The sequence below is a fragment of the Cervus elaphus genome, chromosome X (assembly GCF_910594005.1).
Source record: "Cervus elaphus chromosome X, mCerEla1.1, whole genome shotgun sequence".
Taxonomy (NCBI): Eukaryota; Metazoa; Chordata; class Mammalia; order Artiodactyla; family Cervidae; genus Cervus; species Cervus elaphus.
In genome coordinates, this window is record NC_057848.1 from 137,116,329 (window position 1) to 137,130,711 (window position 14,383).

Consider the following 14,383-nt stretch of genomic DNA (forward strand, 5'->3'; position numbering starts at 1 on the left):
GTCCAGGGACTCAGGTTAAGAATCTCTACTGCAAAGTGAATTTGATTTTCCCATTACTTTCAGCATACAATTAATGATGAAATTTATATTTACTATTAAATATGATGACTTCTGATAATAAAATTATATTTAGAATAAAGATGATGAGAAAACAAAAATTTCTGACAAAACACTAAGAATGTATAGCTATCTTCAAAATAAGTTAAAAAAAATAAACCCAACCCTTTGAACTAAAACTTTAACACAGATCCAGCAAATCTGTCAACTTGCATCATGTATCACAGTCAATAAAGGAATATGGTTTAGCAGACTGGCCACTTCTTCCATTGGTCTTGAATGCTCCCTGTATTCCCCACTGTCACAATGAAAAAAAGTTTAGGATGATGAGCACTCTAGTAGTCTTTTAAATCTAAATTCCTGATGTAATTCTAATACGTATAATAGATATTTCTTAAAAATGAGTTTGTTGACTCAATGATATTAACTACCTAGCAGGCCAGGAAGACCCTTCTTTGAACTTTGGAAAAAAGGAGTGACTAGTTCTTTGCAAGTCTGTTAATTTAGATGAAGTTTCTGCAAGGAGAGCAGAATTATAAATGGAATTGGCTCCAGGTATGGCTAAGGGACAGAATCCGACATGGCACCGAGTTTCTGATTTCTGAGTCAGTGTAGAATTTGTATTTGTGTGGAAGAAGCACTGAAGCATTTTTTCCAAAGAGTGGTCATCTGAACCATATGAGGACTTATTAATAGTTGTCATAATAAAACCTCAATTAACCAAAATTCTAAAGGGAACAGCCTTTTGTAAATAAAGAAGAGTTTGCTAGGAAACCTTCCTCTCTCTTTCCCTGCCAACCTCTCTCTCTTTATTCCTTTCTATTTTAACACTGTGGAAAATCTTTTTATAATATATGTGAATCTCCTTTGCTATTTTAGTAAGCTTTAGTGAGTATGATCTTCTGAACATAATTTAGTCAGTGGGCTTCCCTGATAGCTCAGTTGGTAAAGAATCTGCCTGCAATGCAGGAGACCCTGGTTCGATTCCTGGGTCAGGAAGATCTGCTGGAGAAGGGATAGGCTACCCACTCCAGTATTCTTGGGCTTCCCTTGTGGCTCAGCTGGTAAAGAATCCACCTGCAATGTGGGAGACCTGGGTTCGATCCCTGGGTTGGGAATATCCCCTGGCTACCTACTCCAGTATTCTGGCCTGGAGAATTCCATGGACTGTATAGTCCATGGGGTTGCAAAGAGTTGGATACAACTAAGTGACTTTCACTTTCACTTTGATCTTACTATATCCTTCATGACAACCATTTTGTAGACTGGTCATCATTTTTTATAGAAGTTGATACATGAGTTTAGGCTGAATATAAACTGGGAATTTGGGGGAATATCCATTTATTTTATTTTCTCTGATCTCCTATCAATAATAGGCAGTAAATTCCCTGTTCATTTGTGAATTAGTTTGGATGCATTCAGCTTGCAAGTAACAAACAATGCTATTCATAGCAGTTTAAACTGAAAGGGCATTTAGTATTGACCTAGCAAAAAGTAGGGAATGGCAACCTACTCCAGTATTCTTGTTTAGAAAATCTCATGGACAGAGGAGCCTGGCATGCTACAGTCCATGGGGTTGCAAAGAGTCGGGTACAACTGAGCAGCTAAACAACAGCAAACAAGAAGTATGGATGTAAGATGTCTAGGGTTGATTTAGTAGGCCACTATAGTCATCACAGACCCCAGATTCTTTTTATCCTTCCACTCTACCATCCTCAGCTGAAAATCTTTAGTCCTGAGACATCTTACCTCATGGTTACAAAGTGGCTGCTATAGCTTTAGGTATTTATCCTTAAACAATTGCTCCCAAAGGAGGAAAAGAGAAACGAGGGCAAAAGAATCTTCTCTCTGTGTGCTTCTCTCTTTTATCAGGGAGAAAGTCTTTCCCATAAACCTTGTTCTCCTTAAGCAGGCTTGTTTGTGGTTGTCATCTGCCAATGCTAGCTTTCATGCCTATCTCTGTAACATTTTTTGGCAAAGAGGAATTTCTGACTTACAGTCATCATGGTTCAAGGTAGAAAGAGATTAATTTGTGTGTTGTAATCTAGATGGGGCTTCCCAGGTGGCACTGTAGTAAAGAATTTGCCTGCCAGTGCAGGGGACACAGGAGAAGCAAGTTTTATCCCTGGGTCAGGAAGATCCCCTGGAGGAGGACATGGCAACCCACTATAGTATTCTTGCCTGGGAAATCCCATGGACAGAGAAGCCTGGAAGGCTACAGTCCATGGGGTCACAAAGAGTTGGACAGGACTGAGCATGTATGCACAATCTAAATGGAGGTGGATGTACCATTATAAGTGAGTTACTAATCAAAGTAATCTCTGCCAGTATTCTGAATTGAGATCTTCTGAACTGTCTGCCTTGCAGTCTCTAAGTAAAATCAGTAGTGAGAATGCCTGGCTTCCAGTTTGAGTGAGCTATCCAAAGAAACCAATAGAAGAGCTGCTTTATTGTGCCAGGGAGACTGCTTTCTTGTGGGTGATGATGCAAACCATCCTTATATCTCCTTTTAGCTCATTATAATGGAGAAGGCAATTGCACCCCACTCCAGTACTCTTGCCTGAAAAATCCCATGGACGGAGGAGCCTGGTAGGCTGAGGTCCATGGGGTCTCTAAGAGTCGGACACGACTGAGCAACTTCACTTTCACTTTTCACTTTCATGCATTGGAGAAGGAAATGGCAACCCACTTCAGTGTTCTTGCCTGGAGATCCCAGGGACGGTGGAGCCCGGTGGGCTGCCGTCTATGGGGTCGCACAGAGTCGGTCATGACTGAAGCGACTTAGCAGCAGCAGCAGCAGCTCATTATAAAGACTTGTCTCATGGTGTGACCTCGAGGGCTCCTTTCTCTAGGCAAACATCTACCACTTTTCAAATGACACCAGAGTTGAGCCTGTCATCTTAAGTTGAATGTGTGGTTTAACAGTACATGTGGTTTATCCCTGACACCCCTGGAGGCAGGGTCAAGGCTCATTGTGGGAGTTATGTGTGCAGGTGAAGGCAAATGGAGAAAACTTAGAACCCAGAGTCCGGTTTCTGGCAGTTGGCCCTGAACTTGTTTGTGTAGCCATCCTTTTAGATGTGTAATAAGGCTTCTGGGTGTGAGGACTTGCAGTAGTGTGAAAGGTGGTGCTAGTGGTAAAGAACCTGCCTGCCAGTGCAGAAGACATGAGATACGGGTTCAGTCCCTGGGTTGGGAAGATCCCTGGAGAAGAGAATGGCAACGCACTCCAGTATTCTTGCCTGGAGAATCCCATGGACAGAGGAGCCTAGTAGTCTATGATTCATAAGGTTGCAAAGAGTCAGACACAACTGAAGCCATTCAGCATGAAATTAATCATAAGTATTGGATACCACAGTCCACCATTTTTTTTGTCTTTAAGAGTTATCATATATATATATATATAAATTTTTACATAATGATATGCTCAATGAAGAAAACATGATAGAAAAAAAAAGGGTGGAAATTTTCACTCTAATTCTACTGCTCCAACATGGAGATTTATGGTGTATTCTTTCAGCCCCCTTTCCCATTTCTCCCATTTCTTTCTTTTCTCCCTCCTCTTCTCTCTCCCTCTCTTCCTTTTAAAAACATGGCAAAATATTTCAAATATAAGCAAAGTATTCACCATCTATATTCAACTGATGTTAATATTTTCCACATTTACTTCAGATATTTTGTAAGAACTGAGACATCAGTGGCTCCTCATGTATGCATTTGGCTTCCTTCTCCTTCCTCCCTGCCCAGAGGAAGCCATTAATATAAAGTTGTTGTATATCTTTCCAATCCATTTTACCACATATCTCTAGAAAACATATTGTATTATATTCTGCATTTAAAAATTTTGTATACTTAATCTCATGCTGTATTTATTATGCAACTTGCTTTTTTTTTTTTACCATCATTGTTTTGAGATTTCATCTTGTTTAGTGTAGATCAAGTTCACTCATTTGAACTTTTACAGCTTCTTATTGTATGAATAATACACCTCCATTTATTTCTAGGAATGGTTGTATACATCTGTTTTTACTAATGGCAATGCTGCAGGGAACCTTCTCGCACACGGCTACTCCTGCCTTATGCCAAAATTCCTGAGGCGTATGTCTAGAAATGGAAGGGCTGATTTGAAGGATAGTTTCAAATGAAGTGCAAAGTTTTTCCAGCCTACTTGTACAATTGTATTTCTACCATTGGAACTTGAGAGTGTCTGTTTCATGACAGCCTTGACAGTTAAATTGTTGCCAATCTCCTGAGTATAAATTGGTATCTTGATATATATTATCCTGAATACCAGTGAGCTTGAAGATTTTTTTATATTAACATTCTATGGTATTTGCTTCAAATTCAGGTCATTTTTTTTTCTATAAAACTTCTAATCATTTTTGTCATTTTTTCCCATTGGACTATCTTCTTTATATATCCTGGATAATAATTCTGCATTATATACATTCCAAATATTTTTTCCCAGACTGGGTCTTGTCTTTAAACTTTATTTATGTGTCTTTTATTGCATAGGAGTTTTATATTTTTGTGCAGTGAAATGTGGCCATATTTTTCTTTATGGGTTATGGTTTGTGAGTTTTGTTTGATAGCCTTTCCTACCTCATGTTTATGCAGATATTCCTCATTTTCCTCAAATTTTTGGCTTTCAAATTTAGGTCTATAAACTGTCTGGAAATTATTTTTTGGTTTGGCGTAAGATAGAATTCTAACTTAGTTTTTGTTTTTCTTTGTATATGATTTATAGCCAATTAATCTCAGCATATTTATTGACCTCCCCCCCACTGATTAGTAATCCCACTTTATCATATTACAAATTTAACATATGTATGTAACATATAGAATATGTGACATGTTTTGTATGATATATATAGAATATATAATGTCATTATATATATATAATATATATACATATGTGTATGCTAAGTCACCTCAGTTGTGTCTGAGTCTGTGCAACCCTATGGACTGTAGCCCACCAGGCTCCTCTGTCCATGGGGACTCTCCAGGCAAGAATAGGAGTGGGTTGCTGTGCCCTCCTCCAGGGGATTTTTCTCACCACGGATCAAACCTGTACATCTTACATCTCCTGCACTGGCAGGCAGGTTCTTTACCACTAGCGCCACCTGGAAAGCCATATATATATGTGTGTGTGTGTGTATATATATTCAGTTTCATACTTCATCCTGTATAGAGTTTGCAGTATCTGCTTTCCTGCTTGGTTATATTTCACACATATTTTCCAGACTTGATTAGTGGCTATAAAATAGTTTGTTGATATAAAATAATTTGCTCATGCCCCTATTGTTAGATGTTTAATTTTTCACTATATTAAACAACATGTGATGACTCTGTCTTAGAATGCTGCTGTCCTGGTAAAGTGGGGCTGTGCACCCTAGGTGCCCTGTCTCTCCAGTAGGTCTCAGTCCCGTCCCATCTCTATGGAGCGTCCCTTCTTTAACACATCTCCAGTTGATTCTCTGTGAGTGTTTTTGTGATGGTCACGGAGATGCATTGATCAGATGTGCCTTCAAAAGGACTGATTGTCTCAACTGGGGGTAATGCTGTTCTCAGACACCCGTCAGCTTTCAGTCCCTTAAGAGCTTGCCTCAGCTGTTAGGAGTGCTTCACCCAAGTTCATATCCTCGAGGTGGGCCGTATCCAATGACCAATGGAAATAGGGATAGTAGGGTACAGCCATTTTAGTCCAACATCAGAAGCTGTCAGGCTTCCCCAGCGGCTCAGTGGTATAGAAACCACCTGCAGTGCAAGAGCCACAGGAGATGTGGGTTCGATCCCTGGGTTAGGAAGATTCCCTAGAGGAGGGCACGGCAACCCACTCCAGTATTCTTGCCTGAAGAATCCCATGGACAGAGGAGCCTGGCGGGCTACAGTCCACGGGGTCGCAAAGAGTCGGACACGGCTGAAGCGACTTAGCATGTATGCATGCACAGAAGCTGTCACAGGGCTGATTTTAAAGCTTGACTTCTCCCTCTCTCCAAACATACTTCCTTCTTATCCCTTTCAGAGGTGTGGATCCCTAATAAACACTGCGTGTACTAAACTCCATCTTGTAAGATATTATACCTCCCAAAGAGCCCAACCTGTGACAGTTGTCTTCTCTGCTTAGAGCCAGGAATCAGTCCAGATCCTCTTACTACCTAGATAGATTATATGGAGGCCAGGGTGACTTGAAAAGAGGGAATTGCTCTTAATATGAGACATATCTCACAACACTGAGAAATGTGCCATATAGAGTTGGAGAATTCACCAGTTCTGGAGGACTTCCAGTTCAGCTCTGATCTGGGGGAAGGGGGCAGGGTAGGAGGGGAGGGACAGTAAGTTTTTAAAAGCTTCTGATCCGTTCAAAACATATTTTGGAAACTACACTTCTTTGCATTAAGTGAATAATAAAATCTATTTTCCATTATGAAAGTAACATATGTTTATAATGGAACATTTAGAAGAGAAGAAAGAAGAGCATCCAGTGATCAAAGACTCTTTTCCATGCATTGTTTATTTTGAATTTGTTTTACATTATTATAAATCATACCATTTATATAATTTTGTTACAGCACGTTTTTCATTTAATATTATAACCTAAGCCTTTTCTGTTTTATTTAACCTTTTATAAACATTTTAATGACTACCTTATATTATATCCAGTGAATGTACTTTGGTTTATTTAACCATAATATTGACTGTTCGGTCAGTTTATAGTCTTTTTCTATTTTTAATGATGTTGCAAAGAAATCTCTGTATATTCTTTTAATTTTTTAAAATTGGAGTATAGTTGATTTACAGTGTTAGTTTCAGGTATACAACAAATGCAAATTCTTTTTCTATATTTAATATTATTTCTTCGGGATAGATTCCCGGAAGGGGAATCACTGGATCAAGGGATTTGAATATAGGCTTCTAATTCATGTTGCTAGGTTGCTTTCCTGAAGAGTTTTGTGTTCATTTTTTGATATGGAATAAGGAACAGTTTATGTAATTTTATACCTGCCTGGGTGGCCAGAGACCAGGTAAAGAAACCTGAAGCAGAACTGGGCTTCTCTAGTTGGGAAAGTCCTTTCCGAATGGACATGGTCTGTCCTTCATCACTTTTAATTTCCACTCACCATCTCTCATCCAGGATACAAGCAGAGCAGGACCATTACTCAATTCTCTTGTGGAGCTTTGAATAAACTCATAAAAGAGAATGTTCTTACCTGTGATGGTTGCAGTCCCTGCTGGTAAATGTGTGATCAAGATGTTGCTAATTCAACAGTCAGTGATCAGAAGAGGAAGGCTAGAGGAAGAGATCTCAAAATTCAAGATTATTGCTTTGAAGTTTGGGGCCTGATACCGCTCTAGAGCTTAAGAATCACCATTCACTGGAATTCAACAGTTAACATTTGAAAAATGATTCAGTTCCAACTTCCAAATAAGTTTAAAATTTTAAATTAAACACAGACTTTCTCTCCGAGGTTGTGGTTTTCAAGGGTAGCAGGACTCATCAAGAAATTTGACTTTAGCCATGCCTGGGTGAGAGGTTTCGAACAAACATCCATGTCATCAGTTTCAGCCCTCATTTCCTACAAATAGACAAAGGCAGCTTTGAACTTCTTTTGTCATTAAGACATTTGATTTGCCTCCTTATCCTCCACCCAAGTTCGTTTCACAAGATGGACTTATTTTCAGGTACCATAAACACCCAGTTCTACCAGATTTTCTTTGACTGCTGGAGAAACTCTGGGCTGTGCCTGAGTCACACACATTTTACTGCGTCTCCGCTGGCATGAGATTCATATTCATTGGCCTCTTCTCAGAGTGAAGTTGACTTGCTCTCAATCTCGAGTCCAGAATTCCAGTGGACACATGGTGATTCCCAAACCATTGGAGGCTCATCTTGACGGGCTCTGGAAATCTCAGTCCAGCCGGGTTCACTCTGAGCGGTCCCCTGTCCCTTTGTGAATGGCCACAGAAGCTTTCACTCTTGCTCTGCGTTCTAATAGCCCCTCTTGCATGAACTGTGCCAAAGCAGTGCTTCAAAATATTCATCCATATCATGTGGCTTTTCTTGCTGCAGTTTCTGTTCTTTTTTATTGTAGGATCTGGAGATTCACCGCTAGAAGATGATGAAGTCGTGTATTCAGACGCTAAATATAAAGGTGAATGCTTTGCTTATGTGCTAATGAAGACCTGCTGATGCCAGGAGAACTTTCCCTCTTGCCCTGCAGAACCGATTATAATAAAGTGACCAGACAACACATTTTCACTTGTATTCCCTGTCCAGAAAAGAAAATGTTTAAAAAGTAACATGCATATGCTCCCATTTAAAAGAAAATACAGAAAAAAACAAATGAAAGAAAACTAAAAGCATTTGAAAATCTCTGAAGTGCTGCCCTTCAGCACCCCAGTGGTCATTTTATTCTCATCAATTTCTTTACTATCCTTACTTCTGCAAAGCCAAGCTCTAGCTGATGAAAGTGAAAATCAAGCCATGAGTTCTACCTAATTCATACATTACAGCCAGACTCATCCTGAGTAAACCTTCCAAGGTCAAATCTGGACCCAGTGCTGCTAATGTACTGAGATGAATGGGGAATGAGAAAACTTGATTTTCATAAGCTCATTTCATTGTGCTCTTTCTGAGTGTGGCTTGGCTCCTGAAATGATGAGTAAAGTGTGTTGACCAATGAAACTTTAATGATAAAGAATTCCATCTCTACACATTTTCAGCAATTCACCCCTTCCAGCAGGTATAAAAAGCCTAATCAAGAACGTTCTATGCAGGCTCAGGTAAGTATGTCCATAAATAAATATTTTCTACTGGTGAGTTGTTTCTTTGAAACTTAAGGAGTCCTGAGAAAAGTGAAGGTAAATTTAGATTATTCCTTGCTGAATTCAGTTTCTTTTACATTTGAGATATAATTTGAATCAAATTGCTTAATAAAGTTCTATCATGGCTTTTTGTCCAGAAAATTTGTCTATATTTTGGCAAGAGCACTCCCCTGCTCTGTCATGATGTATCTGACTTATAGGAGGATGAGGGTAGTACTGGCCATTCTTTGGTTGGAGAAAGTCCTTCAGTTGTTTTCTACACAAGTGAACAACCTTTCTAATATAATGACTGGTACCTATGTCCAGGTGTGTTTCCCACCATATTCCATGTTTGCTTATGACCTGTGACTACAAATACTCATTCCTATCCATAGCTCCTGTATTACTGCCTCAGGAATTAACCAGTCAAGCAAAGCACAGACTTGTTAATGAGTTGTTTGGAGTAAGGTGGTTTTCCTATTCCTAATACTTCTTAATTGATTGAGAGTTTAAAAAAAAATCTTCCTAAAACACATGCATACCCATGTGACCCTTCACATGTATAAGAGGCATTGTGTAGTGCCCTTGGATCATTGTTCCCAGTGTTCATCCTCCCTTCACAGCATTGGATGTATGGAAGGTAGACCAGATGGCCAAAATATGTGCTTGCCCTAAAGCTCATCTAGAATATTTAAGAATATATACTTCTTAGGGAATTGTTTTCATTGTCAGTTATTTTTAAATTCTAAAACTTAGAGGCAAACCATTATTCACCAGGCGATTAGTTGTAGATCCTCAGGCCCCTACACAGTGTCTGGCACAGAGTATGTACTCAGTGTTTTTTAATTAAATTTATGATATAAATCATAATTTATAAAAGAAAGAAGATGTGAAATGTAACCAACACTTAATGTGGCAAGCCTGGCTTTTGATTCTTTTACTTGGAATGCTATTCTGTGTTCACACTAGTGGAGGGGAGGAGGAAGGCATTAGAGATATGTTGTTGTTACTTATTTACAGATGAAGGAACCGCAGATTAGAGAGGGGAGGTGACTTGCCCAGACTCACACAGCTAGCAAACATTATGTTTGGGTTTAAACTCCAGATGTTTTAGCTCAACATCCAGAGTTTACTAGTGGTTCCTCCTTAGTCTGCTACATGATACTGCTTACCCCCAGGAACTCCACAATGGCCCAGGGAGATGAAAAAGCTTTCCAGAAGAATTAATTTAGGTTTCTTCCTAAATAAACTGTCTTAATTGAAGCAGCATAAGAGCTTCCTTTCTGTAAATCTCTATTTTAAACATTTTGCTAATTCACTTTTTAAAACATTTATTTTTAAAATTAATTTTTATTGGAGCATAGTTAATTTATGATGTTGATTTGTTTTCTACTGTACAGCAAAGTGAATCATTTAATACACATGTAACTCATGGTATTTGCATGCACTTCAAATTCAAGTCACTTTGTGACTTTTTCATTACTGTCACTGCAGGGCTGTTAAAATGTCAAAATACCTTCCAAAGATTTGTCTTGGGAAGTAATCCAAAAGAAATTCCTTTTGAAAAAAAATAAAAACAGGATTCTTTCCCCCACATGTTGACAACAGCATAGCTTTTGGATAGGTAGCCAGCACTGTTTTTTAGCTGGGTGAAGGCTTAGAATATCTTAATTAAAAAAAAGAAAACTGCTAATGGCCTGGTTGTACTGAAGTATGTAAATTTGTGATACATGTATATGCCCATCATTCTGTAATGTACCTGCTAACGTTAAATATTTGTCCTGGGCACAGTTGTGGAAAAGACAACCGTAATATGTGTGCAGAGCATTGTGGGTCTGCTGCCTGACATTGGTTTACTCTAAGACCCTGTACTTCCTAACCTCACATCAAAGTCCAGAGGTTGGAGGATGTGAGTGTTTTCAACATTCGAGCGAAAAACAAATAGAGAATTGGATGCCCTTCCAGGTTGTAAATCTGTGGAATTGTGATTGGAACCCACAATGTAAAAAGGATTTGCCTTTAGCTGGAAGGATTATGGGAGAATACCCAAAGTTATTAGTCAGAAGGAGAAAGGAGGTAGATGTGGGTGTGAGATGGGTAGGAGGGCAGAGAGGCAGAATTTGAATTTGAATTTGAATCATACAACTACAAAGCTAGATGGGAAATTTTTTTGGACATTTTCAAACTGGTATAAAATTTGATCAGAATAAAAATAAACATTGTATTGGGTTGCCCAAAAAGTTCATTCAAGTTTTTCTGTACCATCTTAGGGGAAAACCCAAATGAACGTTTTGTCCAATGCAATAGATGGGACTTCTAAAATAATTTCATCAGATTCCTTACTTATGTAGATTAGGAACCTGAGTCCCTGAAAAGTGTTTTGAATTACTAGGAGATGATAGATTTAGATAATATGAGCCCAGTCCTCTTGACTTTGCCCAGTATCCACCATACGCTACCAGCTCACTGTTTTCATCACCTCCCTCTGGGTCTCCCGTATTCCTTCTCACCTCATCACCCATCTGCCCTGATGGGGATTTCAGTTGCTCTCTCTGGAGCCCAGTTCTCAGTCCAGGATTTCAGTTTGGCCTGTGAGATGGTGACAAAAAGGCAGTGAAGGGGACAAGTTGGCAGGAGAAGAAGAGGCTGTAACTAGAGAAGCACAGAAGCGTAGCAGTCCACAAGGGGAACTTAGAGGAAGTGAGGTAGTGGGGGAGTTAGGGAAAGGGGGTGGGGCAAAGAGGACAAAGACAAAGAGGTAAGGCCACAGATGACCTTTAAGATCTAACACTGTGGAAGTCCTTTGTGGACCATACAAAGTGCTTCTTTGAGCTTTAAAACACTAAGTACATTTTGGAGTTTCCTTGTGGGTGGTCTTTCTTATTACAGTTGGAAAAGAAAGGCAGAAAGAGAGGGAGGGAGAAATATACATCACTTCTAGTAGTCATAGAAGCCAATAGGTTCCAAGTCTTGGAGTGGTAGGCATCTATGGATTTTTTCAGAATTTATCATAAGGACTTTTAATTATAGAAGAAATATCCACAGCTTGTCAGTACTAAGCAAGCATACCCCCAAAGGCTTCTCATTTACCTGCGATCTTGAAATCTCTTACCTTCGTGGCTTACCAGGAGCCATCACCAAAGAAAGAACTAAAACATTTAAAATCGGTTCAAAAATTCTTTTATACTTAGAAGAAAATACTGGAGATAGTCTGCCGCTTTGTACTTCACTTCAGGGTCAGATTTTTCTCATTTTAAAATGTTAGCACGTACAGACTGGATGTGTAAACCCCAGAGGAAGGAAACTTCATTCCAGAAAGGGCTGGAGGCCTGGTGTAAGTTCCTGCAAGTCTGTATCCACGTGGTCAAACTTAATCAGCTCTAGACTAAGCCTGGGACAACACTTCTCCCCAGGAAGTCCAGGAAATTCTGCTTGAGCAGCTTAGCACCCATTTGCAGCTGTCTGCAAAGCATTATATGATGAAAATATTAGCCAAAGGCGATGTCAGAGCACATAAGTTAAAAGAAAAAAAAAGGAAAACAGCCTATGCACGAGACCTGGACAGGAAGGGCTGTTGGTTTTCATGGTTGAGAAGCAGCCAGAAACACAAGTCAAATAGGGAGTTTCCTGTGTGGCCACATGATGGCGCACAAACCCCACTGACAGCTCAGGTGCTAGGGGAAAGTGAGGAGCGTGGCAGCCGCAGGGAGGGGACACCTGTTCAGGGTGCGGAGAGCCTGACAGACTTGACGGAGCTCGTCTCTGGTCCCCATTGATGTGTAGTGCGAAGTGTGGGAACTTTCCAGGAGCTAGTCTTGTCCTGCTAATTTTATGGCTCTCAGCGAGCACCTACTAAAAGCCCAGGGAGAGGTTCTAAAGTATGTGTCGCCCTAAGCTGTACTCTGGGCAACTACGAGGCTGAAATCAAAACACCCTGCAACTTTGCCATTGGAGAAGGGTGTCATCTTTTACCTAAAGGGGGCTTAACTGCAGACATCTGAAAAGGGAGGTTGCTTCCCAATGGGGAGTCACTGTTCTGTGACTTTAAGCCCAAATTATATCCTGTGGCAAAACCCTGGAAATTGTTGCTGTATCCACACTCATTAAGATGGGATTATGTGTTTTTACAGTGACTATGATACAAACTTGGAAAAAAATCTAAATTGACCAATTATTAACTCCCTGCCGCCATGTATGGATGGTTGGGGTTAGAGTTCACAATGGTAACAGTTGCTCTCAAGAGAATTCTGTCTCTAGTCAAGGGAAATATTCAAAAGAAGAAGCATTCATTGAGCATTTACTATGTGCTAGGCACTGTGCTAGTTGCTTACTATGCATTTTTTTCAGTCCTTGTAAGAGTCCTATGACATAGGTAGGAGTATTGACTCAGGTTAAGTAATTTGTCCAATATCACACAGCCACCAATGGAGGAACCTGGACCCATACTCAGATATATCTGACACCTAGTCCCGTGACCATAACCTCCCCACCCAGAGACACCTTATAAGACATGGGGCACTATTTGGAGGTCCAACATCTGGAATGCAGCCAGTCAGGGACTTTGAGACTGAAAAAGGCACGTTTTCTGAAGATGTCATTTTCTATTTCTCCTTTTCCTTTGTTTCTGCTCCCTGTAGACATCCCATGGTGCTCCCCCATCAAGGTGAAGTACGGGGATGTGTACTGCAGGGCCCCTCAAGGAGGATACTACAAAACAACCCTGGGAACCAGGTGTGACATCCGCTGCCAGAAGGGCTATGAGCTGCAGGGCTCTCCCCAGGTGATCTGCCAGTCAAACAAACGGTGGTCGGACAAGGTCATCTGCAAACGTGAGTAGCCTGGCCCCATGTGGGGACCTCAGGGCCAATCAAGGCCAAAGTTCTTTTTTTGTTTGTTTGTTTTAAAGATTTTTTTTTTAATGTGGACCATTTTTGTTGTTGTTATTTGGCTTTTTGGTTATTTGGTTTTGTTTATTTGGCTGTGTTGCAGTATGTGAGATCTAGTTCCCAGGGATTGAACCTGGGCCTCCTGCATTGGAAGCATGGAGTCTTAGCCTCTGGTCCCTGATGGTGGACCATTTTTAAAGTCTTTACTGAATTTGCTACAGTATTGCTTCTGTTTTCTGTTTTGGTTTTTTTGCCCCATGACATGTGGGATCTTGGCTCCCCGCCCAGGGTCTGAACCTGTACCCCCTGCGTTGGAAGGTGAAGTCTTAACCCCTGGACCGCCAGGGAAGTCCTGGGGCCTAAGTTCTTTTGCTCTGAGATCAAGGATTTTTACTGAATGTTTTGCGGGCTGTGATGAAAAAAACTCCTCTGTGAGCAGAAGCCAATGTGTTCCTAAGATATGGCAGAAGATGACACATTTCAGACAGAGGGGTGTGATTGGCTGTTTGAAAGAGGAAGAGAACAGAGGTTTGTTTTGCACTATGTTATGTCTGTTTATAATGAGTGCTGAACCCTGGAAAGGTGTTGGGGTTGAGAAACAAGACACATTCTACCATCAAGGGTCATCTGCCATC

The 14,383-nt window shown here is 40.3% G+C and overlaps 1 protein-coding gene across 2 annotated transcripts in view; it reads left to right on the forward strand.

Moving 5' to 3' along the window:
* The window catches only part of SRPX (sushi repeat containing protein X-linked), a 140,625-nt gene that overhangs the window by 48,790 nt on the left and 77,452 nt on the right, over positions 1-14,383 (forward strand). The window contains exons 2-3 of one of the 2 annotated variants that reach the window (XM_043895561.1): positions 8,151-8,210; positions 13,500-13,691. In XM_043895561.1, the coding sequence (XP_043751496.1) occupies positions 8,151-8,210; positions 13,500-13,691 (252 nt within the window). The remainder of the gene's footprint in view (positions 1-8,150; positions 8,211-13,499; positions 13,692-14,383) is intronic. The other variant, XM_043895562.1, reaches the window with a different exon arrangement.